This window comes from Bemisia tabaci, chromosome 4 (assembly GCF_918797505.1).
Source record: "Bemisia tabaci chromosome 4, PGI_BMITA_v3".
NCBI lineage: Eukaryota > Metazoa > Arthropoda > Insecta > Hemiptera > Aleyrodidae > Bemisia > Bemisia tabaci.
This window is the reverse complement of record NC_092796.1, coordinates 43235713-43262693: the sequence shown is the minus strand read 5'-3', so window position 1 is coordinate 43262693 and position 26981 is coordinate 43235713. Positions and strand designations below refer to the sequence as shown.

Sequence of the window (26981 nt, the reverse complement as noted above, 5' to 3'; positions counted from 1 at the left end):
ACTTTGACAGCAACGCTTTGCGTGATACCACTAATATTACTCCACGGATGTCCACGCTGCATAGGCAGAGAAATGAAGGCGCGCTGTCTTCATACTAAGTAATAGCGACACGCGGACGGCCTTGCTGCGTTATTGCATCAAGTTGTTGGTGACGATGTTCATTTGGGAGAGGGGCTGAGTATACCTAAATCACGTAAATAACCGCTATTTTTTACATGTTGCTTCATCCCTATTCATTAATAGCACACTCGTAACGCAAAAGTAAGACAAATTAAGTAATACTTCGAAAATAATCTCTTTTAATTCATTTATGCAATTTCCAAAAACCGATGCTTCAAGTCGACTTCTGCGTTATCTCACGCAGTGATGGACTCCACTCTTCCAATGCCATATATATGCCAACCTTGGCTCCCCTGTTCCTGAGGTGCCGAGGGGATGTAAAAATGGTCATTGAGGGCGAATCGACGCCGAAAGTAAACGAGCATAAAGCTATTGCACTGTTGTATTTTTGGTAAATACGGATCCATCATGGCCAGAGACAAGTGACACCAATTTTCCCCCAAATGTGATGGTTTAAAATTCGCTGGCCCAAATTATTCCTCCGTGCATGATTGGATCCCCTCTGCGCGAACAGTCACAAAATAGAGAACAAATGGAGATTTTTTATACTCTAAGTCCCAAACCGGGTCAGTAGCCAAGGGTACACTAGGGTTTTTATTGCTTTTTGAGGTGAATGGTTTTATTGCTTTTGCGAGGGGTGAGAATAGGGAGGGTGAAAACAATGGGGGGTGGGGTGGGACTGGAAGCTGTCAGCTTCCAGTCCCACCTTCCCACCTCCCCCCATTGTTTTCACCCTCCCTATTCTCACCCCTCGCAAAAGCAATAAAAACCCTAGAGTACCCTTGGCTACTCAGATCAGCTCGCATTTAAATACACTGAAGTTGATTATAGTTTTTGAAGTATGTTCTACTATTTCATTTCTATTTTTTGAGGGTAAGGATTTTTTTTTTTTTTTTTTAATTTTCACCCCTCTGGCAACTGACAACGTCACGGACGCTATCTAACCAATTTTTAAGTAGAATTTTTTCAAAACGATTTTTGATTTGGACCTCTAGTACAATAGAGTTGCTTGTGCTGGGACGCTGCTGAAGTCAATCCTTGAACGGTACATTCCTAGCCTCCTGTTCTCCGAATGTATGAACCCAGAGTATGAGCAAAATGACATTTTTTAAAATAGGGGCTTATGGAAAAATTGCTACGAGTGTTCTTCGAGATTTTTTAATTTAAATCGATAGTTATTTTGACAAATTTTGTCGACTAAAGTCATAGCGAATTCAAAAGCGTGCGAAACTCCCGGTTTTTATGAAATAAATTTTGCCGATTGCCGCGCGTAATTCACAGAGGTGTCGGATAAAACAGCCTCGAGAAGTGACTTCAACGGGCACCAGTACTGTAGGGACTCTGCATGTAATCTATGATTTGAACACATCGCAGCATATTTCCGGCGGGCTTAACCTTAAATTTTCTTAAATTTCAAAAATAAGAGACACCTAAACGCGGGTTGATGACAGCGCAGAGATACAACTATTCGTGCTTGATGGATTGTCCATGTTGCGTGAGCAAAATTGAAGGCACGATGGCATGATGCGTGCGTGAGCTCGCAATACTCTGCTCTATGCTGCCGATGAAAAGTCGCTTGGATTCGGGCAGAGAGTTAAAAAAAAAGAAAAAGAAAAACGGGGCCCGATTACGTCTCTTTTATCTTCAGCTGTGCTGCTCACAAATCTCTAAATAAGACGAAGAAAGACCCGACGACACTAAATAAAGAGAGCAAGAAGGGAAAAGACGCGCACGCGCGTTAATGACGGCGCAGAGATACAACTATTCGTGCTTGATGGATGTCCGTGTTGCTTCCGCTAAATTGAAGGCGCCATGGCGCGAGGCGTGATTGCGCAATGCTCGGCTTTACGGGTCGATTATTGAAAGTTTAAGGCAGCCCGATAAGACATCGAAAAGCAATACATATTGCACTATACAGGGTCATGTCTTGTCGTGCTGACATAGTTTCAATAATCGGCCCGCTGTCAATGGAATGTCACTCAGAATCAGGAGAAAAGTTTAACAAAAGGCCCGAATAATTCTTTCCTATCTTCGGCTGTGTTAACACTCAATTTTTTCTTCCTTTCAATTCGATGTCTGATCTTTTTTTGGATGCACTTGTGGACATACATCCAAAACCTCGTATGTGCTGGCACCGTGACTCCCTTTGAGCAAAAAGTCCGGTGAGATTTCTACGGGTGCTTGTCAAAAAAAAAAAATTCCTGACACTCGATTTTTCTTCTTTCTCAATGTGATGTCCAATTCTTTTTAAACGATGTACTTGTATGTGTAGACCGATATCTAAAACTCAAAAAGCACAGAAGAGCGATCTTATACGACCTGCGGTGCACGTGTTTTTAGCATAAGCCTCAGGTCAAATTTGATACGGCTCAGGCAACTAGGGGTTGAGCTTGACGCCCCCGCTTTCTCTCATCAGACATGTACCAAGCCTCCCTCCCTAGCCTCCCACCCCCCTCCTCCCGGGGGTGCCTGACGTAATTTATGGACGGCCACCAAGCGATGAAACACTTTCAATCAAACTCGTGTGCTGGATCATTCTAAGGAAAAACGCCGTATGAACATTCAGTTGTTGTAAAATTTCTTCAAATAAAATATGAATTTTCCGGACATAAAGACCAATTTTTAAAACATGCCACACCTAGACTATTCTCTGCCATTCATTCTGGTATATATTTTTATATTTTAAGATTTTAAAGACGAATGTAAATGACTTTATTTTTTTTTTAAAATGCGCAGAAGAAATTTAGCAACGTCTGAAAGTTCATGCGGCGTTCTCCCTTAGCACAGGAGCATTTGGCAAGTTAGGTTGAGTTGCCAAACTTAACAAGTATTCTCGTTGGTTCGATGAGTAAACCAAAGTGAAACTTGATTTCTAATGGCTCAGTCTGACAACTATCCGTCCGTCCCGGAGGATTGGTCGGCGGGGTGCTCTATGCGCCCCATTGAAACGATTTCACGGCGCTATGACGTCATCTTATCGATCACACCCTGCACTTCCCGGGCTTTAAGTCCCAGTTATATGATTTTTCCTTCTTTCACTTCATTCACACGTTGGCACCATAGAGGACGTAAAGCACTCCCATCGCGTGTCGGTCGTAAGTCAGTGCAATTTTTGCGAATAAAGAATAAATTACAGTAAAAATTGATACAAAATACAAATATATATAAATAAACAAATAGAAAAAATCGTGCTAGTTTTGGTGTTTTGATTTTCATCGTTTTGATATCCTGGTGCTACCGCTTTTCCGCTCGCAACGTGCTATGTGTGTGTGCCCCCACAATTTCCGTGGCCGCAACGTGCTCGACACCAAAACTCACAATGACGCAATCTAGTTAGGGGGAGCGCATTGCTCCTTCGGTGAAAGCTCCTGCGTGCGGTAAGTTTGGCTTTTTTAACTTTTCACGATCAGTATATCTATGGCGAAACTCTGAGAAAACGCGCGTATTTCAAAACGCGGCATTGCAAATATCCTATCGTCTTTTATTCTTTAAAGGAACGAAAACTCGTTATAATTTACGGAAATTTGCTGAACTTTTTCTTTGTTAATTTAGAGGATAATTTAGATGTGATGGATGATGTTCTGCGTTGACATTTAATTGAATGCCTAATTTGTCTCAGTCTACGTCAAAATAGGAGATAGAAACCAGAGGAGCTCAATGACATTGCGAAATATTTCAAATTTTCACTGAAAACTTATACTTCTTTGTATATTAGTACCCCAGAGCCAAAAGGTACCTAACTCACATTTTTTTAGGAATCGAGTTAGTGTCGTTTTGAAAATCCCCAATACGGTTCCGAGTGTGTGGAAAATTTGGTAACCCTAAGTATCTTCCGCTAGTTATGATATACGAAATTTCAAGAATTGCGATTTACATTGGAATCAATGGTGCCGACTCACGAATTTTCCCTGATATCTCGGAATGACTAAAATGGAGTTAGGAGCCTCTTGACGCTTGGGTATACTGATATATTAATAGATGCTTTTTATGAGGACCATTTTATGGAATTTTCGACAAATCATAGAGGAAATTTACAACAACCTTTAAGTAAAAATTGCAACTGTTCTCGAATAAAAATTTGCTAGATGAACCTCTGTAACGTAGCGATGTACTTTAGCCCCTCTGGCTCCAACCCCTTCTAATGCTTTAACATGAAAAATCACATTCCCATTTTCTCTCGGTGTTGTGTTCCAGACTTTTGGCTCATGGATGAAGGAACCTCAACCGAAACAGACGATGCCTTTAGAAGTTGTCGAGAGGGCTATGGAAAAGAATCGGATCTTGCAAGAGAAGGCATACGATTAGTCTTAAATAATAAATTTGAGGAGGCGCAATCCCTTTTTAAAAATCATGCTCAGTCCCTTCAGATGGAAGCTGCATTCTGCTTTGTCTCCTCAATCGTATGTTCCATTATACACCTGATTCATTGCTCTGAAATATTTGTCGTAAAATGATTTGCTAAAATGAGTAGCAGAGTTGTCTTTTGAAGCGTTTAGCTTCTGGTCGCCCTATTAAAGTTTTGTAGGTAGCGCCATTGCTATCTTAATTTTAACTGTGGGAGGATAAGATTCTATTGCCAAGAATCTCTCTTCTCTCGTGCTATGAAAATGAAAATTGGAACGGATGCGAAGTTAGCGCCTGAATGCGACAGTTCCAGCTCAGTGGTTGTCTATGTTGCCTATGCACAGTAATGAAGGCGCTTTGACATTCGCAATTGACTCGCGTGCCAGTATAGCCACGTGAGGCACCCTTCTACATGTTATTGTTGTTGACTTTTGCGTTTTGTCACTTCGTTTTTTTCTTATTATCTCGTTATAAAAGAAACATGACCCTAGAAAAACCTCACACTTTTTATCTATCGATTTTCCAAACAACATCACCTATCCCTGAGGTGTTACCTAATTTGTGCGCGACGTTCCACATTCATACGAATGGCAACCTATAATAGAAATGTAAGGAGAGTTTCGAGAAGAATAAAAATGAGAAAGTTAGTATACGATGGTTGTAACAAAGTCGAATATTTTTTCCCCAGAATGCGTTAATGACGTTTGAGGATGACAAACTTAGAGATACTTTACGTGCATTTCAAGAATTGGAGTCCAAATGCTCTCAAGACAACAGCTGGTTCGAGAGCATCAAGAGCAAAGTTTTCGGCGTTGATGTAAGATTCTTTTTCATGTTAAAATAAAAATACTTCGTCACAGCAATCTCCCTTAACAAAATATCTGTACTTGGATAGAAGTCTTTGTCTCCTCAAAAATTACTAGGCATAAACTTTAGAACAACTGAAATAAGGCTATGCCTACATGTTTGGTTTTACTACCTATGCAAAACTTCACTGATCATGAGTCAGAAACGTTAATACCATTGATAAGTGAAATAACTGCTGTGCGAGATTAGCTTCAGACATAGGTATTTTCTTGGTAAGTTTATAAATGTACAGAGTCACATTATTTTACATTCCTTAATTATGTTAATTTTACGAAGGATTTAGGGGTTTTAAGGCTTTTCATGAATTATAATCATGGCGATAGCGATAGCTCTTGATTACGCTGAGTGTGAGTCCGACAAGTCTATGTGGCTGTTTCTGATTCTCTATCGCTTCTATTGAGTTGATTAAGCTTATTATTGAAAGGGGGGGGGGGGGGGTTGGCCAACATTCCACAAGTTGTTTTTTCCCCTTTTTTATTATTATTTTTTTTTTTTAAACTTCGACGTTGTAGTCAGGAAATTTAAAAGGATACCTCATATTACGATAGGACTTCTTAAGTAGGTACAAATCATTCTTAAATGCTTAAATAGGCGTAGATACAATTGAAACAAACTAGAATACGCGAGGCGCACATATATGCTTAAATAAATAAAAAAAAAATACGTAAGTAAAGGATTGGAGAATTTGATCTCTAAGCTATTTTGTGCATTTTTGTAGGGTTCTACAGAGCTGAAAAAATTGGAGGAGCAGATAATATCGGCAGATGCTCAAGTCTTCATAGCATTACTCAACTTCCTTCAGCAAGATATATCAAGCTTCATGAAAGGGATTTGGGTGCTACGCAAAGCTTGGAGAATATATCAAACGTGCTATAATCAGATATTCAAACTCCAGAGCGCTGGAGCGTTATCGACTGGGTTTACAGGTGAGATTTCCGAAGTCAACTCTTGTCAATCAATGAATCGTAAGTGCATAGAATAAGGGAATCCAGTTTGATGTATACTTTTTGGGGATGGGCTACCCGTGGGACACTGTTGAGGCCATCAGTAGTCGTGAGCTATATTTGATACTCATATAATCTTAAGATTGCCGCAAAAGAAATGTGGCTTTTATTACGATAAGAACAAACGATGTTTACTTTTTGGGGATGGGCTACCCGTGAGACACTGTTGAGGCCATCAGTAGTCGTGAGCTATATTTGATACTCATATAATCTTAAGATTGCCGCAAAAGAAATGCGACTTTTATTACGATAAGAACAAAACAAAACCCATACATGTAGGCGCTTACTTTTTTTCACAACTAAAAACCCAAGTAGCAGTGATCGTGATAAGTTGCGATTGTCGAATTTTGAAGGAAACTCGATTCCGAAAATTTGACACTTACTGCTCTCTTCGCTATCACGGCAGCGTAGTCGAATAGTTATCGCAAATGGTTCTCGCATCTCGCTTTGCGTTTGGCGCAATGCAAGAAGTATTCGGGCAGTCTTGTAGGCGCTAGAGTCCCTTTATACTGAGAGTCAAGACAATTCGGCTCATGGATGTCACAAACGCGCGCGGGAATAAAGATTACAGAAATTGAACGTTTTTCGTAATCTTTGATCGGCCCATTCTCAAATGCCTTTCTCCGTTCCTCCTCTCATTCCGTTTGTTCCTTGCCGAACCCGTAATTCCCTGGTCCATTCCAGATTATAATCTTTGCAATTGGTGAAAATGTAATCTTTATTCCCGTTTGTGACACTGTGGAGGCCTAAAATACGGGAACCAATCAGAAATGGATTCAAATTGTCTTGACTCTCAGTATAAAGGGACTCTAGTAGGTGCTAATATGCGTCACGGCGACCGCACCGTTTGGCGCAATACGTGAAGTATTCCCATAGTCTTGCAGGCGCTGATATGAGTTTGACGTCGGCCGCACTGTGTTTGGCGCGATTTCTCGAACGCGCGTTGTTAAGATAATCGAGGCATCAAACAATCGGGCTTAAAAGGCCAATGTTGTTTTTTGACGCCGTATGAGCATTCCAACGTTGCCTCGTTTCTCCCGATAAGACTTTTTTCCGGGAAAAGTTAGGAAAGTTCTCTATGCTCGCTTCTTTAAGGCCTTGAGAAACTACCGGCCTGGTAGTTTCATCGTCGGAAGCAATGAACATTCGGACTTTATTTTGCAATTTGGAACAACAATCTCTGGCTCCCATTAGAAACAACGTATATTCCATTTGTTTCTCTATTCACATACGCGTTTCTATAGTTGAGCCAGAAATCATAGTTGCTAACTGCAAAATGAAGTACATTTAATCGAAATCGATTGAAATTGCGATTAAAATCTTCTCCATGACTGACTTCGTATAAAAAGTTACAAACCAACTTGATCTTTCGTATGACCACGACTTAAAGATGGAATGTATTTCAGATTCGACATGGGAAGAGATGTGCATCTCCAGAAGCCAGTCCGTCCAAACTACAATTGGCGATCCGCAAGGTCGGAAAAAAAGTTGTTCCTTCTCAGGGAGCGAGGCGGGCACACCGTGCACGAGCGTGGACCCCGCCCATGGATACTCATCTAACTTTAAAAATCGATTCTATAGCTTATTTTCATTAACCTCCGAAACTCTAACGTAAGTTCGATCTATTATAAAGTTCATGCTTTGAGTGGCAGGGGCGGATTCGGAAATTTGGCAACACCGGACTGCCTCCATTTAAACCTATGCTAAATAATCGATTCTTGTCAGAGCACCCGGCCCCTACGAGAATCAATACATTTCCATAGGTTTAAATGGAGAAAAGACAATACTGCCAATTTGCTGGGTCCGCCAATGTTGAGTGGGTATCTAAGCTGCCTCATGTAAGTTCCTATGAACTTGAATACTTGTGAATCTGCCTAAAAAAACATGCTCCATACAGCCCAAGTGGCAGTAATGGAGATAAGTTGCGATATGATCGAAGAATGTATCGCGATTTTACCGTTGTCGATTTGTTGCAATACTGTCGGATGAAAAATTGCGATTATAACGCATGAATTTGCAATAAAGTCGCGATTTTATTGCAATAATATCTATCAATAATCGTGATGAATTAAGATAAAATTTCGATTTTATCGAACGCAATTTTATAAAATGGAGGATAATCGCCAAGATGTTGGTGATCGTAATAATGTTATCGTCAAAAACTGTGAAAAATCGCAAATTAATTTAAAAATATCTCGATTTTTTCGTCAAAATATGCTGCTGGGGAGGGAGAAAGAGCCTCGGATCGATTACAAGAACTGACATTCAATTTATAGCACCACAGTTTGCGGTCCGTGTAAATGAGATTTTTGGTCGTAGAAAGGAAACTTCGGTTCGGATGACTGAGAATTTTTCGGTGAGGAGTACGAGTCTTGGTGTGACTGACAAAAACTCTTGTTACCTGAAGTGGAAGTCTATCTCTACCTACCACCGAAAACCTCGGTTACTTGAACCAAGAGAATTGGTGTTTTTGGACAAACCAAAATATTTTTTCTATGACTCAATGTTTTTCACAGCACATTTATCAGAAGCATTTTTTAAAGTTTTAGTGCAGTTTAATTTAATTTCGAAGAAAAAAAAAAGGAGGAAGCTCTTCGAAAACTCACATACAGTCGGCGCAAAGCGAGTAGGCTTATACAGAGAGGCATGGCATGAAACACGTGGTAACATAATTCCCATACAAAAATGACGATTCAACGTAAATTTACTCACAAAGAAACAAGTCAATTTTTTTTTTAGCAAAAATGACCAAGTAATCGAGGAGACTGTGAACTGTAAAATTGTTCGGCTTCCAAAATCCTAGGCTAACTTAGAAATTATGATAATATTCTGTGAGATTAAGATAAGGCGCCTTTACGGATCTATGTTAAGTAAAATGTTCTTGCACTTATGAAAAGGAGAATACTTGAGTAATATGTGATACATTTTCTGTGCAGACATGTTCCGTCAATCGACTCAGACGAATATTCGAGACTGATGGCGGCCGTAAGTTTTGGATATGGTACTTTTCAGTTATGTTTGTCTCTACTACCAGCGTCCGTCCTAAAAGTGATACATTTTCTTGGCTTCAGCAGCGATCGGAGGAAAGGAATAGAAGCACTCTTGTATTCTAAAAACAGTGATGACATGCGAGCACCTCTGGCGGTGTAAGCAGAATTCAGTTGTGAGACCAATTTGTAGAAATCAATACTTGACACTAATAATATTTGGTTTACTATGAAATAGAACAATTCTTCACCAGTGAGACCAGGAAACGACCTACTTAAAGTCGGAATGCTTTTGCCGATTAGATTTCGATAGAAGGGGGGGGGGATCCGAGAATTTTCCATAAGTTATAGAATACCATACGAGAATAGAAGTACACAGTGGTCTTGAAGCAAAACAAAAAAAATTGTAGCACGTCATATTTCATTTTGCAATTAAACTTAGTTTATCGTGAACATTTTTTGACGATCCCCTATAAAGAGACCACAAAGTAGAACTCTCTATAGGTATTAAAGAGCTAATTTGATTTTCAGCGTGTATTATACGGATGTTTTCAATCGCCTTCAGCTGCAGCCGCAGCAATTGTTGTTGCGAATATGTTGTGCGTGCTGATTTTAGCTAATTACATACGCGACTCTCTGAAGGCGTTTTATGTGCAAAAGTGGAGCACCCTGTTGGAGAACAACAGAAGTAAGATTGAATGACTCGCTCAATGCCTACTTCGTTCGTTCTCCAACAGGTTGCGCTACTTGCGCACATAAAACGCCTTCAGAGAGTCGAGTATGTAATTGGCTGAAATCAGCACGCACAACATATTTGTAACATCAATTGCTGCAGACGCAGCAGAAGGCGAATTGTTCAGTTTTAAAAAATAGTATGATAGGAAGTCCGCATGCAAGGAGACGGTATATATTCGATAGACATGAATCGAACGAAAAATAAAAACGTGAATGAATCGACACCGCATTTTAACAGACAAATAAATAAAAAAAAAACTGGATCAAAAACAATAGAAAACTTGCATGTAATATATGAAGATTTCAAAATGCGATATCCCGAGAACCGGATCAGTCAAGATTTTGATTTTTTGCGCTTATGGATCTACACGTACCATAGATTCACCCCCTGTAACCCGTCTTTGGGTACATTTTTGTCGCAGTTTTTTGCTTCCAGTTGAGTACCTATACTTACTTTTAAGTTAGAATGTTGCTTGCTTTTGCATTAAAAAATAAAATATGAGAGGAAATTAATCAACATCTGATGAAGATAGGCGATTCTATTTTGATCGGGCCACTAAGCCGTTTCCAATATATTCCGCACGTGGTATACTAATCATTATTCAATCTACACTTGACTGATACAGTTTTTAAACTAGACCGGAATTTCCAGATGAAAAGGTCGTGCTTGTTTCAAAGCGAATCATTTGTTTTCCTAGATTGACATTGCTCTGGTTTTATACCATTATACAACCGATATTCGAGTTGGACGGTAACGTGAGCACTCAAAATATTCAAGCAGCTGAGACCTTACTGCTAGACGCGGAGGAGGAATTTAAAGGAGCTGCCTTGTTCCTTTTTTTCAAAGGCAGGATTCAAAGACTAAAGGTAAGCCAAAAAGTGGATAATAGGAAAAAGGTACGCAACGCACTAATTTTTAGCGCGGATCTTCGACAGGAAAATAATATAATTAATTTCTTCAGTAACAGTCGTCGAATACCAATTGGACTGCATTTTGCAATTTGGAACTATAGATTCTGGCCCGGTATTAAAACAACGTATGTTCCATTAGTTTCCCTATGCGCATAAGTGTTTTTCCAGAAGAGCCAGAATTTATAGTTCCAAATTGCAAAACGCAGTCCAATTGGACCGCATTAAACAGCAAGGAACCAAGCCACATCAGCTTTTGCCAAAAATTGGGCAATTTAATTCTATGCATGAAAACGGTTGTGCGGATTTTTGTGCAAATTTCAGTGAATTTTCCCATAGTGCAAAGCGAATTCCTAAAAAGTTTCAAAAGAATCCGCACAAACGTTCTCTCGTGAGAATAAAATTGCCCGGTTAAATTTGACAATAGCTGATGTGGCTTGGTTAATTTCTGTTAAACGTGGTCCAATTAACGTAAAAAAGTTGGTAATGTGATAGAGGCAGGCAAAGGGGGAACAGTAAACGCGACAAACGCCTTCATTGTGAAAAGATGCTACCCCGAGTGGTCGCGGAGGCCGAATAGTTGCATCATTTAAAAACCCAATCGATAGTGTAGCAGTGCGCAGATAAGCGAGAACATTATAGATTATTCTTTGATGAAAGGAAAGGCGCGCCGTGCTGTGCGCGCAATGCATGAAGTATCCTGCGGTCTTGTAAGGCGCTACGATGCGTTCTGCACCGTGTGCGCGCCAGCCCCGCACCGCGCGGCCGCACTGTGTTTGACGCGATTATTCAAACTTGCTGCGTCAGCGGTTTTCAATTTATGATTTTGAAGTTTTTGTACAGTTTGTTGGAATTATTGCCATTTCAAATGATAAAGCATTACATAAAACCCAGCTAACTTTCTTCTCTTCATTTACATATTTTTATAAATAATTCCAAATAGAAGCATGCAAATGAAACGACTTTTACGCGTATTCCCCCTCGTTGCTCAGCGATTTACCTGATGCCGTGATCGTTTAGACTATATTTTGCGATTCGGAGCTACAATTCGACAGTGAGACTACCAGACCACGTATCTCGTTTGCTGTGTTTAAAAATCTCCGCTCCCATTTTACTTTCTTGAAGGAAAACAAATCCGTATAAATTCTTGAAATTGTCGCAAAGTTTTCTTCCCAAAGAGGGGATAAAACACGAGCGGTTTTAAGAAGTGATGTCGAGTGGTTTTCCATTTGAAAAATAAAGTATGACAGGAAGACGACAAACCGAAATATGTGGTCTGGTAATTACACCGTCGAATTTCTGGCTTATCTGTAAAAACACTTGTGTGCATAAGGAAACTAATGGTACATAATTATTACACCTACTGTATGTGACCTTCAATTCAATTTGAAAAGGCAAGTTGCGGAAGTTTCAAGGGATACTTGACAAAAACACAAGGACAAGGGACAAGGGATGCTTGACAAGGGACTTGACAAGGGATACTTGAAAAAATTTCGACCGAGAAAACGCCTTTACTTAGGATACCCAAAAGTGAAACATTATATAATTAAGGCTCTGTAAAACGGCCGATTAAAATTCAAAGTTTTTCCATAATTGTTCACAGAAAAATATATCGAAAGCAATTTTGGCATACCAAGCAGCGATTGACAGCTCTCCGCAAAGAGAAGTGAAACTTTTGTGCCTTCACGAAGTGGGATGGTGTTACTTGATGGAGTTGGATTGGAGTAATGCCTATTATGTGTTCAATTATCTTTACCTTCAGAGTAGATGGTCGAAAATTTTTTATTTGTACCTAACAGCAAGTAAGTTTTTTAAACTTGGTGTAATTAACATTTGATTGATTCTAGCTATGCTGATTAGTACCAAAACACCGAAGGTGAGATTAGAGAAGAACTATGTAGATCACAGTGTTAAATAATTTCCAATTACGGTACGTAAAACATGTTTTAAAGAAAAATTGAAAAGTGCACAAAACCTTAGGTCAAAGAAACTCAAGTTCCCTGGGAGGAGTTAATAGTCTAAAGAATCAAAATTTACCACACTCGACGCTAAGTCAACGCGGTGGCATATTGCGAAGAGAAGAAACCAAAGCATAGAAGGGCAAAAATAAACATGAATAAATGAACATGAATAAATGAACAAAATATCATTGGAATGAGAAAAATCGGTAAAAGAAGCTGAGAATACTTTAGATGCAGAACTATATTTTCCATCTCACTTAGAACTGCAAGAGTTTTGATCTCTCGGAAGCCTGGCCGGATTTACGTAATTGCCACCCCAAGGCAAGGCCACCAAGAATTTGCAGCCCTTGTATGAATTGTCGCCGCGGAGGAGGGGGGGGGGGGGGGGTTGTCATGCCGCACGTATACACACCCACAACTTTTTCCAATGCAGATATTCGGAGTCTTTCATGAACTATTTTGCGGTCTATATTCGTCATCATCGTTCACCTGGTTTCTCTGGATTAAAAGGGCCGCGTTGCCTTGCACGATGCTTTTCGTGGCGTTGTGTTCGTCTTCCTCTTCGCACATTTTTTGCAGCCCCCCGAAATTTTCCGCCCTAGGCCGCGACCTCGACGGCCTGTGTGGATCCGGCCATAATCCGGAGTAATTATGTGATGTGGTATCACGCGTAAATGAAGGAAAATCTTAGCTATCCACTTGTCTGAGAGTACTGACGTTAATGAAGGTAATATGGGCATCATTCTCGCATACTTCTCAAAACTTCGAACTCTGAACTACGTCTGTGATATGGTATCATATAGAAATGAGGGAAAATCTTAGCTTTTTATTAGTCTTAAATCACAGACGTTTATAAACTGACATTATGCTCGCATCGTTAAATGCGAGAATCAAGCGCGCAAGGGCAAGGCGCAACTATTTGAACTCCGAACTAGGTATGTTATGTGGTATCACGCTAAAATGAAGGAAAATCTTAGCTTTTCTTTAGTCTTAAAATCATTGACGTTGTTTTCAACTATTTCACGGGTTGCGCACATTTTAAGGAGCCACGCAACAACACACCAATGACTCTTATTTTGAGAGTATGAACCTCGTCTAAGCAAAAACCAGAGCAACAGCACCGTTAAAATGTGTCAATATTCTGAAGTTGTGTCCATAAATTAACACATTAACGATTTATTTCAGTATCAGCAGGTGCTGACGGGTTCCACGACAAAGCCTCAAAAATTCAGGCTGATATCAAGCGGAACCACCGCCCTAGCACACACAGTCCATCTTCATCAAAAGAGCAGCTCGAGGAGTTCGTATGGAAAAGATCCAATAAAATGGAACCAAAAAATAGATTTTGCAATAATTTACTGATCTATGAGATGCTGTACTTGTGGAACACCCTGGCACCATGCTCTACTATAGGCAAAATTATTGAAGGTAAGTGCAGCTGATGAGAGGGTAGGGGGATAAGGTAAGTATGTACCTAAAGATTTTATGGTTTAAGGTTGAGACTGAAAAAAGCGTGATTCCATTCCAACATTTCAAAATTTACGGTTCAGTTTTTTTTTTTTTTTTTTTTTTGAGGAAAACAAAAAAAAAAATTCTTCTTAACATTTTTTGAAAATAGTCAAGAATAAGTGAAAATAATTGCCAGAAAATTTCGAGAAAAAGATCTTTTCAAGAGCTTCCAACGATATTCTTTTCAGGATAATTGATTGATTTTATTAATCTAATGCTAAGTTTATGTTAAAAGACAAGAGTAGTCCGATCTTCTTACCAAAAAATGATCTCTAAGACGAATTGTTACTGTTTCAGAGAAGGATGGATAGAGTCTTCTAGCTGTTTTCCATTTGAAGCTTTTTCATGTGACTTATTAATTTTAATCTTTTTTACTCATATTTTCTGCTTTCATGAATAAAATTAAAATAAACTTTATTTTTCTACTATTGATTGCCAAACATTTTTAAACTAAAACAGCCTCTATTATATAAAATTTTCTGATCAGTTATGCTGCACTAAAGTACACTCGATAATTTAAACATTTTTAATATAAAATTTCAGACTGCTCGGAATCGAGAGATCAGGAGCCTATGATAGGGCTTCGACTTTTAGTTCTTGGAGCAGCACTAAACAGCCGTGGTAAAAGTTCCGAAGCAGTGCAAAGCTTTAAAGAGGTATTGACTCTTCGTCAGAGTCTTCCAAAAACTGCCGACGATGCACACATCTCCGCCTTTGCCTTGTATGAACTCAGCATGATACTTTTAAGGGAGGAATCGGTAATAAAAGTGAAAATTACTTTGTAGAATTTGTACCATTATTTTGATACTATTTAAGGGAACAATTTTTATAAGTTCTTCTTTTAACTTCATTATTTAAAGCGATACAATGACACAAAATTTACAACAAAGTGCACTGCATTTTCTTACATTTCTTGGAAAATCTTGGAAATCTTGGAGAAAAATAATTGACCAAGTACATTAGCTTTGAGCACACTTTGAAGAAAAATTTTCAGATTTGAAACACCTCTTGGTACCTGATAACTTTGTCAAGCCTCTTTTTTCAATGCTATGATATATCTTCCAATACAAAAACATCAGTTGGGTACCTTATTTAAGCTGAAAATGCAATCTGCAAGCCTGTATTTCTCTTTCAGAATTACTACATGCAACCATCCCTTTTATATCTGACGGTTAGATAAATTGAAAGATGTTGCATCTCCGCCTAAAAGTGCATTGTTAGGATTGTGGTTTAATTCAAGCATTGTTGAATTTTGCATAAGATGAGCGCAAAACTTATGGGCCTCCTTCTATTATCAACATAGGAAACAAAAACTTCTTAATAATGTCACCTTTGATCCTGATTTTTCAATATTTATAATTTTCAGACAAGAGCCGAGGGCAAATTTCAACTCCAAGAGCTACAATCCAGTTACAAAAACTACGATTTTGAAAGTCGGCTCAGCATGAAGATTCAAGCTGCTTTGAATTCTTTGAAAAGATTCTAAGACTTATGAGAAGTCAAAACATTCTCTTTTAGAGAAAGTTACGGTCTCAGAGTTTATGAATCAAAGCAAAGATGCCTGTAGTCATCATTTTGTTACCTAATTTTTCTTGGCTCTGGATATTTCAGAACAATTGAGCCACTCGCCACGAAAAGAGCTGTTATGCACTTATACTACTTCTTCTCAAGCCATCTTTAGCTTTAGCCCAACGATTACGAAAACTGACAAGAGTAGTTACCTCTAGGTTTGTGACTATGTAAAATGAGGTGAAGAAAAAACACTTAAAAAATTAGAAGGCATGCTGCTTATATTTGAGTTGATGTCAACTTAAAATCTACACCTTTCAAACACTTGATAAGGTACTTGTTGGTTGGATTTCCAGTGCATTACCATTAAATACACTTTTAGACTTGGCATAGGTTCTCTCCCCTAAGAGACGCTTCGAAAACTCAAGGGAACCCGACAACTTCAAAGTTTAAAGTATCCCAGGTTTTGTGGAGGACCAGACGCAAAAGCATGGGTTCAAAATATACATCGCATGAACAAGTGTATTTATGCGCATGAAAAAAAGTACACCCAAAAAATTAAGGTACACACTGTGATGAAATACGACATGATAACTGGAATCTCAAATTTTTTACAATGTGTCACTTAACTCTTTCATTCAAGGTACCCTTTACATACAAATTACGTGGGTAACTAATGTCTCTAGTCTTTTCCTCTCAAATACATTTCATATTTGTTTATCATAAGTAATGAAATTAAAAAATACAATACAGAAAATATAGGATACCGATAATAGTCAACAGCTAAATAATTCAAGAATTTGGTTAAAATTTAAATTTCCTGAGGGGAGACAAATAGTAGCCCCTATTCATAGAGTTGCCTCATTACTTATCAACTATCTCAAAATGCCCATTTTTAGGTATTAATGTTCCTTTCAGTTTTTTACTTGTCAAATTGGTTTGAACAAGAAAAGCTCTACACTCAGTCCACTATTTCCATCCAAATTCTTTTTATTTTTGAGAAGCACTGATTGGCTAATCGTTGTTCAGATAAATCCTTTATTTTGTTATCTAATGTTAAAACTGAAGTTAGACTGATTTTCTGAATTGTTTTATAGAGCACTTTGTAGTTCAAATTTTATAGTATATTTTATTATTGAATAAAGCAATATTTCTAAATAATCCATTCTGATTGTAATGATGACCTTACTTACAGAAACAAGCCAAAAACTCAACAAGGAGAGGTCATTTTTTTTTTTTTTTTTAAAAAAAGGTTTCTTGCTTTCCAAAAAAAACCTAGCAGAAAGCTTTGCATTAAAGGAATATTGCATGCAATAAATGCAGCTCCTTTGACACTGGGAGATAGCAAGTATGCTTTTTCTGTTTCCAAACTCCTAATTCATTGAAATATAAAATCTTCAAGTGGAGCAAAGAGCGTGTTTCTCAGCCGAGGAATAAGATCAATATAACAGTGCAAAGTGCAAAAGTTCAATTTGTCCCTGACAACCCATTGATGTGATTGCGTAGCCTAGGGACTGAGTAATTTTGTAACAGGTTGGAACATATCAACAGTCAGACTCCTGTAGCAGAACAAAATACGATGTTTTTGGAGTTCACCGACAATATCCAAAAGTGATACAAATACCTAGTTAAAACTCAATCAAATATTATCACTGATAAAGGAGTTTCGGATGAAATTTTTGTGATCCTTAGAAGAACTTAAATAATCATATGAGGCATTTTGATAGACTTTTTCACCCTCCTTCCCATCTTGTAATGCACCCGTAAGACAACCTCTCACCTTACCTCCCCCTTTGAATTATTCAGAAAAATAATAAAGAGAGTCTAATAGCTGAAAAAATTACTTTTTTCAGAAGATATTATTTTTTCTTCAAGTTCAGGGCTTTTGTAAGACTGGGTTTGACTTCCCCTTTCTTCCTCGTAAACCCAAGTAAGGCAAGCTCAGGCCCTCTCTCCCAAGGAGGTACCTAAGAAGGTAGCTTGTGTAGTACTTGGATGGGTCCTCAGATACTTGTGACCCGATTGTACTTATGACTTCAGTAACAAGATAAAAATTGAGCTCTAGTGTTAAATATTTTTACAAAGTTTCACCTTCACTTTATACTCAAAATGAAGACTGATTTAACAATTTTTCTTTTAAAAAAAAAAGCCACTCATGTCCATGGCACTCTTCAAATAGGTTCATTCGACGGTGAATCATTAAGATGTCTCCATTCTATCTGCTTAATGCCTTACTTAATGCTATGACTATTTGAAAATGCTGATACCTGATAAATACTTGATGGCTTCATCAATTTTTCTTCAGCCTGTCAGCTCCAACCAGGAATGCGCTTGAGACACATGCACAGATTTGAAAACCTGAAAGAAGTGGACAAATATTCAATTTAAAATTCATAAAGGCTGAGAGGCTATTCATAAATCTCTTGGTGGCCAGGTAATATGCTTGAAGAAAATCTGATGTCAAATCATTGACCAGACATTTTTAGTTTATTTATGAAGAAAAAGCACCTCAAAAGAGTTAGTCTTCAATTTTGGCATTTCATGATGCAGACCGTAGGGTTTAAAGGGTGATGCAATCAGGTAAGTACATTTAAAACCCACTGGAACTTGCCCTTCAATTGTAAACTCGGTACGTAACACTACAGAATTTAACAAAGATGCACAAAAATTACCTCATAGACAATCCTTGGCTGCTATCCTTGTAACAACAGAGTCCAATAGATTTGAAATCGCTAATTCATCATTATGAATACTATAAGTTTTTATGACTTCATTGATGCTCAGCATTTCCTTCGCATCTTCTATAGGACGCATATCACCATCCACTTGTCTGAGCACTTCCTGCAACTCTTCGTCACTGTTTGGAATAACGAGTACAAAAATATCAGTGTCATCATCACCGACACCAAATTTAGTAAGACCCTGAGTTATATTTTTGCTGGGTGACAAATTGAATAGTATTTCCGTATAAATAGACTTCGTGACGAGCGACGAGACATTCTGTCTGACGACAGCTTTGTTGGCAGCGATGACTAATTGGAATGGGTCAACTAGGAGTTTTGGTTTGATTAGAGCACAAAGTAACTGACCAGACATGACTCCTGACCTTAACTCGCGAGTGTTCTTTACATTAGAAAATAATCTTAGATGCAGTGCCACTCCGAATTCCAGCTTTTGCTCGAAACTGTACATTGTGACAGAATGATCTCAACGGCGTATGGATTAAAATTTGTCGAGGCACATTACTTCAGGGCAAGACAAGCAAAAGCAAACAAAAAATCACTGAAAGTTCAAAAATTGACGGAGTGAATGACAAAAATTGGATAAAACAAACTTTTTACGACCAAGAACCGTGAACCAGTCTAGTGAAATCAGTTTAAAGGTTAGGTTTTACGCACGTGGAGCAAATCAAAACATAAACAAACGGGACGCCGCGCCGAACATAACCTCCAAACAGTGATTTATCATCTACGTTTTCTAACGTCGGAAAAATCAGTTGAAATATTAAAAGTCAACCTTTATTGTTCCTACTTTAATTAATTTAAGTTGACATTGATATCTCCTCCTACTGACGCTCTGCCTGACCTTTGAAATTTTAAAAATTCAAGTCGCAACAAACGATGGTAAGTCAAGCGTTCTGATTCCTCTCTTAATGATAAGATTTTACAAAACGGGACTTAACTTTACCGGCGAATTATCTCTGATAAAGATATCCCCCTCATTTAAGGAAGGTGTTTTGTCATGCATGATTTTGCAAACGCTGTAGCAGGAACAATAGAATAGACGCAGTGAAGAGGTTTAACTAATTACCAAGAGGAGAGCGTGCGATTCTTTCCTCCATCTGATCTGTCCAATGGCTTTGTAAACCCAAATTGAATTTCTGCTGGTTTTTTACCAGTAAATATATTGACTCAATGATTCCGATGCACTTGGTTTCTACAGCTCGTCAAGCAGCAATGTGGAACAGAAGAGTCTACGAAAAATAAGTTTGAACGTTTCTAGAGTGAGCCAAGAGATTCGCCATCTTTATTTGTTGCCTCTAGATTAAATGAGAAAATGGAGATGGTAGATCCTCATTTGCATGTCAAAAGCGTTAAGACTTACTTGACATAGATTATAGCTGATTATAGCATGCAAGCATTTGCTAACAGACAAGCTGCTTGTTCTTCATATCTCAGGTGATGTTGAGATTTGTTTGAGCATTTATGGCATATACTTATTCAACAGGGAAGGTGCTTAAATCAGCTTGTTAGTAGGCCTCATCTTAGGGCAGAGTCAACTGCTGTAATATTTTTTTTCTCATCTTGCTCACAGAGCTCTCATCATCCGAAGATAGGGTTCATAATTTTTCCTCAATTCCTCTTCCTTTACCTAAGTTCTTGTATTATGAATAGGTATATAGACTCCTTTTATTGATTTTTTTTTAAATGCATCTGCCACAAGTGGGTAACCAAATTTAACTATGCATATATTGTAATTCTTTCTTTTCAATTTTATGTTTTGCTCTTTTTTTCAGGCTCGAAATGCAGAGAAGGCCATGTAAGTTATTCCATCAATCTTTTCAAAATACAGTAGTATGGCTACTTACAGGCAAACACAAGTTAACATTGTAACTTTCCAATTTCTCTACCAGTTTTTACCAATTTTTGGTGTTTTCGGAATGTTTAACACTTTAGTAAAAATATGAGCAGTGAAGAAGATAAAAAACATAGGCCCTGTCCACATAAGCGCAGTTTGAGTAACTTACTCCTTGAACTGCTTAGTTCGCTGAACTTGTTTCTTGAAAAGTGAAATGCTGTCCACACGAGTTCCTTCAAACTATAACCGGAACTTCAATCAAACTCCACAATTTTTGCAAAATAATGGATCACTACGGCGGTGAGGGCAACAAAAACAAATGCCAAGACATATGAAGGACGTAAAAAACAAAAACAAACAAATCCAAAACAAAAGGAACTTAGAAGTTCAAGGTTCGGGAAGTTCTGGGGTTTGGAGGAATAAGTTTTAGCTCAGCTAAAACTTGTTCCGGGAACAAGTTCCCCGAACTAAGTTCTGATTTATCAAGTTTTTAAGGCTCAATATCTGAGCCACAACAGCCTAAAAATCCAAATTCATGTCATGAACTAACGAGCTGAGAAGGCTGCATTTTGTTTGCTTTTATGTTATGCTACTTCGCACATCAAAAATAATTCAAATCAAAAGCAGGTGGTGTCCTTTGGGTGTCTCCACCAGATCAGTCAGTACGGAATGATCCTATTTAGATAGATAGATAGATAAACAGACAGATAGATTGGTAGGTATAAAGTCATTTATTCAAAATAATATTACATCCATACATAATTACAAAAGGCGTCAAGAGGAAAAAAACCTTGTGCAGCACAGGTAGTAAATCCAAGGGAATCATTTGTTCTGTCATTCTAGTTTTATTACTCTAGTCATTGCTGAGGGAAATGTAATTTCTTGAGGTCGATCATTTTGGCAAAATTATTTTTATGTATCAATTCTTTATCAGAATAGTTGTTTCAATGTAATACATGTCGTTGTATTTTTACAGGACAACTCTCGCAAGGTGGCGAGCGGCACAAGTTCATGAAAAAGGGACGGAGGAAAAAGAACGGAGGCCATATCTTGCCTCAGATTGCAAAGAATTACCAAAAGCTGAAAAGTGGAGGATGCAGATAATTAGAGAAGTAGCCCGAAAAGTTGCTCAAATCCAAAATGGTAACAAATTTTGATTTTGGGAACTGAATCATACAATAATTATGGTCGGAAAATACTTACGGAGTCATTAATGGACCACTTAACTATGTGCAAATTTAAGCTTCACCACATTTGTTTTCTCATCAAAATGTCATATAGAACACGATTTATGCAATGAAAATTATTGAGAGTAACTTGATTATTATCATACTCATCATACCCAAGATGTCGGTGTTCTTCAATGTGTAAATTCAAACTTTCTGCTCACACAAAACCATAATCTACTTGAGTTAAATTGCATACTTACTAAATGTTGCCATAACAATCTCTGCGGTATAAAATTGTGGCATCTTAAATCTTGGGGCTGCGGTTCAGCTGTTATGTGTTGTCATCACTTTGAAGAACATAGCTCGAGGCAGGAATAGAACTTTGCTGGGTACAGAGGCCTGCCTAAATCGTTGTAGTGCATGGTTTAATTCATGTACACCTTGGTTTTTCTTGTTGGTAGGAAATTCAAATAAAAACGGTGCTGAATAAAAACCTTGGTGTTTTGGCTAGGAGATAATTTTAGTAAAATTTGCTGGTCGCATCGAGTTCTATGTGACAGTTTAAAGTGGAAACTTGTATCAGAATGCTTAGATTCGCACCTTGTCCAGTGATCCATCAGCAAAGCAATATTTCATTTCATGCAAACAAAATGTGTTAATGACTATCATGAATGATTGTATGTGAATGTGACATGTCAAATTTTATGCTGCATAGTTGAATTTTTTACCTTCTAGCGGGCTGATTATTGAAATTTTGTGTCAGGCAGACATAGATGACATTGGTTAAATGGCGGAGCGTGATTGGTCGGCCAAGTCTTAGCATTGCCTTGTCGTGCCTTTGTCTGGTGGAATGACTGACATACTGTCAGAAACTCAAGAGGTGCCTTTAGCTTGTCGTTAGTTCCACCTGACAAGGGCACGACAAAACGGTCACCAAATACGCCAACCAATTACGCTCTGCCATTTAATCTACATCATCTACGTCTGCCCAACAAACACAAAATTTAAATAATCGGCCTGCAGGAAGGACATCACATCATTATCTTATATATCTCGTTATTTTTAAATGTGTTCTCATTCAAATGTATCTGAGACAAATAAATGAGGTTTTGCTTAAAGATACTGATGCTGGTTTTAAGGTGATTTTGTCAAATTGACTTTAACGCATCTACCTCAATCTAACTCTGGAACAATGATGAGCAAGCAATGACTGTATTTTTTGAGTTCTTTCACTCGTGTCTGTTCTTTTTTATTTGTAAGCATTCAATTAGGTTTACCACACTTTCCCTTATCTTTTCAGCTGGTCTTGGCGAGTTCAGAATCAGAGATTTGAATGATGAAATCAACAAACTAATCAGAGAGAAAAGCCATTGGGAAGCACAAATTAAAGAATTAGGTGGGCCAGATTATGCCAGAGTTGGTCCTCGGATGTTGGACCATGAAGGAAAGGAGGTACCAGGAAATCGCGGTTACAAGTATTTCGGAGCTGCAAAAGATTTACCAGGTTAGCTTTGTAACTTTATGTCTGTCTATTAACCATCTAGTGAGACTGATAAATGAGGCATCATTAAAGTTATTCTAATTTTTTTTCCTGTCTTAAAGGAAAAATTAAATTAATTGATACTCGTAATAAGAAACATTGTATTTGCAATGGAGATTACTCTCTATGCACCTTAAAGTTATTTATCGTTAGATTTATTTGATTCCAATGAAAAAATTTCTTGTAAACAGCAAGGGAAAAAAATCATATTTGAGCTGAAAATTGAAAATGGAAGGTGGATTTTCTCATGGATTCAATGTTATTTCCATTTCATTTCAATGCTTGAGAAAAATTCTAGAGAATATTCAATGAGGTATGTAAAACTGGGATGTTAAATACATATAACATTGATGTTTTGAGCAACTTTACATGAGACTGACCTCTTTGTGAGGTGTAATTTCCTCAAAGTTTTACGGTCACAATTGAGGGATTGATATGGAGGAACTTAACAATGAAAGGGGAGCATTGCCTTGTAGTGAATGGCACAAAGTGCGGTTTTTCAGACTTCAAATTGGAAATAATCTATTCCCAATCATTCCCACTTTGCTGAAAATTTTATTAGTGATTGAGGAATGAGATTGTCCTTCAGATCTATAAAATACCCAATCATATTTTTTGTGTTTTAGGAGTAAGAGAGTTATTTGAGCAAGAGCCACCCCCTCCGCCACGGAAAACTCGTGGAGAGCTAATGAAAGATATTGATGCTGATTATTATGGATATAGAGATGATGATGATGGCCTCCTCCTGCCAGCTGAGATGACTGAAGAAAAAAAAGGTTTGGAATTTGTTTTTCTTTGCCAACATTCCATGCTCATGCATGCTGTAGAACATAAGGTTGATATTAGTAGATTGAAAACCAGTAAGTTAAACACATTTTGTACAAAAAAACGTTCCGTTCGATCAAAGAAAATTTGTGAAAATCATTCATTCCATAAAATATAATTTGAGATGTTCTACCAAATAAGGCTGGTAGCCAACAAAAACAGAAACTTTTATTTATAGTGTGGTAAAATGCAACATTTTATATGTATGAAACGTGTATCACATGCATCTTTTCATGAGACTTTTCTAATTTAAAACTAGTGTCCTTATTGATGCCAATTTGATTTTTTTTTTTTTGCAGCCATTGCTAAAGCTGTAGCTGATTGGAAAAATCGAGTAGAATCAATGGAAGTTGGCGAGGAAAGTGATACAGAAGAGGTTGAGAAAAGCCGTTTGCAAACAGAAAGCGGTGATGTAAGTATATTTTTCAAAAAAAAAAAAAACTTTGACTTGTCTTAAAACTTCAAGTCGAGCAGAAAGGTTTGACCAATTCTAAAAGCCTGCAGTGCTAGCACACTGAATGAACTTCCCCAAAAGCTTTTTCAAATCCTGTTGTTGTAAAGAAGTTTTGTTTCCTATTTTAAACCCAATTTTGATGATCAATCCTTTCAATTGAAGATGTACATTGTTCTTTTGTGCGGTTTCAGTTTTATTTGTAACATATCCTATTTTCACTCATTTGCAAATATTCATAAAGTTGGTTACATTATCTCTCTTTTTTTTTTACTTTTCTCTCGAGAAAAATGTTAAAGGGAGACTTTTGACCAACCTCCTTTGTTTAAAGAAGAAAGAATGCCTCAGACTTTGACTTGGCTTTGCCACCTCGGCAATTTTTAATAGCAGGTACACTTGAAGGGGAATATTCAAAGAGGAAGGGAGGGACAAGAGGCATTTCCTTTCCAAATTATGAAGGTGAAGTTGATGTTGATGCGGCATAGAAACATTAAAATTCAGGCAATAAAAATGGCAAATCTGGGGAAACAGAAGGAAGGGAAATGTGCGAAGCACAGAAATCAATGTAAGTATGCGCAAACTTCCCTACAATTCAGTTCTTATGTTCTTTCTATCTTTTTTTTTACAGTCTAGTGAGAATGAAGGTGAAGAGGATGCAGGGCTTCAAAACGAGCTCAGTGGATCTAAATTTATTGCTCATGTCCCGGTTCCATCTCAAAAACAAATAGAACAAGCACTCATCGAAAGGAAAAAGCAGGAGCTTCTGAACAGATATGCCAGTGAAGCTCTCGTGAAAGAAGAAGAAAGTGCAAAAGAACTACTCGGTATCAATGAAACTAAAAACAGTTGATCTGTTATTCCTCTCATTCACTAAAGCATCTTTTTCACTTTTTAAGCAACTTTAAAAATCGGTTATAGTACATTTTGAGACCAAAGCTGATGTCAGAGCAAACAGTTTAATTGTTCCCTTTTCCAGGTACCATTGAGAAATATTTAAAACATTACTATGTATAATACAGAAAGAGAATAATTGACTTTCTTGCAAATAATAAAAATATTTATAAGTAATGCAAATATTTGAGGCTTTTTGAAGCAAAGTCCATTTTACTGATGAGCGGGCATTCCATACGAATACTAGCGTCAAGGGACTCGTCAAGAAACTGGACTGTGCTCATTTTGCTTCAAAATGCCTCATTGATGAATCATGTGAATAGTACAGGTAATTTAAAACTAAGTGTTAACTGTTTTAGCCCATGAATCGAGCTCTGCTGCATGAATTTTGGGAAAGTTTAAAAGAATATGTCTCCACTAGTGTAATTTATTAAGATACAGAGAAACTTTGCCATGGCAGGAAATTTATTCACTAGCAATATGCCTGCAATATTATGGGATGTCAAGTGCCAATATTATGAAAATTTAACATACTTTGGGTGAAGTAACGCACCCTCACAACCTCAAGCCTTCCTATCCATCCATGCAAAATAAACCTCTCTTATCTTAACAAAGGAGTGAGCATGTGTTTTTTTTTGCTGGTGTATTTTGCCTTTTTTACTGTAATTTACATCACGCAAAGCATCAACTAACTTCCAGCTTCTTATTTGTTCCGTCAAGATTTTTCCACAACCCAAGTTAAGAAAGGAATTTCCTCCCAAGAATTGGATTCTTTTTACTTTATTTTTGTATGTTAAATGCTGCTACTGTCTGTCAGTATTACAAAAAAATACGATAAACAGTTTAGTTTGCTGGCTATTACTAACCCATTGCTCCAATTCAGTTGTAAATTTATTTCCAGAATCAAATTCAAAATGAGGATGATTAAATGTAGAAACTATTGTCACTAGGTTGAATCAAATTGTATGACAGGGTTTCTTTCCAAAAGAATTTGTTTTAGTAGTAGAATTGGCATTGTCAATTCTATCTGAACAAAATGGTCTAATATCATGCACTTATTAATTCCTTGTATGTTTTCATTTTGTATAGAATTTAGGCTTATTTGGACGTATTTCTGCCAAACGGAACTATGTGCATTAAGGCATGAGCCCTGAGACCCATAAGAATATATATGCATAACAGGGCTCACGTCATAATGCACATAGTTCCGTTTGGCAGAAATACGCTCATTTATTCAACTGTGATGATGTAAAATGTTTTAATTTAATGAGGTTTTCATGTATGTAGTTATTTTGTACCTAAATACAAGATCTTTTTTTGTGTCAAAAACCCAACAGTTTTGTTTAATTGATTTGATAGTCCATGTAGCATCTGTGGGAATCAATCTTGCCACAAGAACTTATATTGGTTGACAGAATAACAAAGTATCAAACTAAATCAATAATGAGATGCCAGAGGCCGCTACTGAACAATTTCGAAAAGTCAAAACTTAATTCATTGAACAACTGAATTTTTGCAGGAGGCTGAGAAATGCATAAAAAGTGGAATGTTAATATGAAAGATGCGGTTCATGATAGCTCTT

General features: G+C 37.6%; 3 protein-coding genes across 4 annotated transcripts; 2 read left to right on the top strand and 1 right to left on the bottom strand.

Annotated features, from left to right (window-relative positions):
- Positions 1 to 2852: 2852 nt before the first annotated feature.
- On the top strand, positions 2853 to 17186 carry LOC109037979 (tetratricopeptide repeat protein 39C). The gene is made up of 11 exons (XM_019052878.2): positions 2853 to 3497; positions 4315 to 4520; positions 5153 to 5281; positions 6050 to 6257; positions 7742 to 7946; positions 9272 to 9481; positions 10756 to 10924; positions 12570 to 12768; positions 14113 to 14355; positions 14980 to 15194; positions 15803 to 17186. Exons 2-11 carry the CDS (start codon positions 4326 to 4328, stop codon positions 15920 to 15922), a joined length of 1893 nt encoding a protein of 630 aa, XP_018908423.2. The 5' UTR covers positions 2853 to 3497; positions 4315 to 4325; the 3' UTR covers positions 15923 to 17186.
- On the bottom strand, positions 16209 to 19319 carry LOC109037980 (EKC/KEOPS complex subunit Tprkb). 2 transcript variants are annotated; one of them, XR_011899775.1, is made up of 3 exons: positions 18618 to 19319; positions 18213 to 18303; positions 16209 to 17504 (listed from the first exon to the last, which is right to left on the bottom strand). XR_011899775.1 is itself a non-coding variant. In XM_019052879.2 (2 exons), the coding sequence occupies exon 1, from the start codon at positions 19135 to 19137 to the stop codon at positions 18619 to 18621; it is 519 nt and encodes a 172-aa protein (XP_018908424.2). In that variant the 5' UTR covers positions 19138 to 19318; the 3' UTR covers positions 17716 to 18303; position 18618. The 2 variants fall into 2 exon arrangements, 1 of the variants encoding a protein (XP_018908424.2); XM_019052879.2 differs by lacking the exon at positions 16209 to 17504 and having other exon boundaries at positions 17716 to 18303; positions 18618 to 19318.
- A 113-nt stretch (positions 19320 to 19432) lies between these two features.
- Positions 19433 to 26733, top strand: LOC109033593 (pre-mRNA-splicing factor ISY1 homolog). The gene is made up of 7 exons (XM_072299900.1): positions 19433 to 19568; positions 20462 to 20484; positions 21500 to 21666; positions 22993 to 23196; positions 23859 to 24008; positions 24357 to 24469; positions 25137 to 26733. The coding sequence occupies exons 1-7, from the start codon at positions 19566 to 19568 to the stop codon at positions 25356 to 25358; spliced, it is 882 nt and encodes a 293-aa protein (XP_072156001.1). The 5' UTR covers positions 19433 to 19565; the 3' UTR covers positions 25359 to 26733.
- The last annotated feature ends 248 nt before the right edge of the window (positions 26734 to 26981 follow it).

What these genes read in the sequence shown, in the direction of transcription:
- LOC109037979 (XM_019052878.2), top strand. Translation starts at nt 4,326, where the DNA reads ATGGATGAAGGAACCTCAACCGAAACAGACGATGCCTTTAGAAGTTGT. An exon ending in GCAAAGTTTTCGGCGTTGAT is followed by an intron (nt 5,282 to 6,049) that starts GTAAGATTCTTT and finishes GCATTTTTGTAG; the next exon opens with GGTTCTACAGAGCTGAAAAA. An exon ending in GTTATCGACTGGGTTTACAG is followed by an intron (nt 6,258 to 7,741) that starts GTGAGATTTCCG and finishes AATGTATTTCAG; the next exon opens with ATTCGACATGGGAAGAGATG.
- LOC109037980 (XM_019052879.2), bottom strand. Translation starts at nt 19,137, where the DNA reads ATGTACAGTTTCGAGCAAAAGCTGGAATTCGGAGTGGCACTGCATCTA.
- LOC109033593 (XM_072299900.1), top strand. An exon ending in CGAAATGCAGAGAAGGCCAT is followed by an intron (nt 20,485 to 21,499) that starts GTAAGTTATTCC and finishes GTATTTTTACAG; the next exon opens with GACAACTCTCGCAAGGTGGC. An exon ending in AGTTGCTCAAATCCAAAATG is followed by an intron (nt 21,667 to 22,992) that starts GTAACAAATTTT and finishes TTATCTTTTCAG; the next exon opens with CTGGTCTTGGCGAGTTCAGA.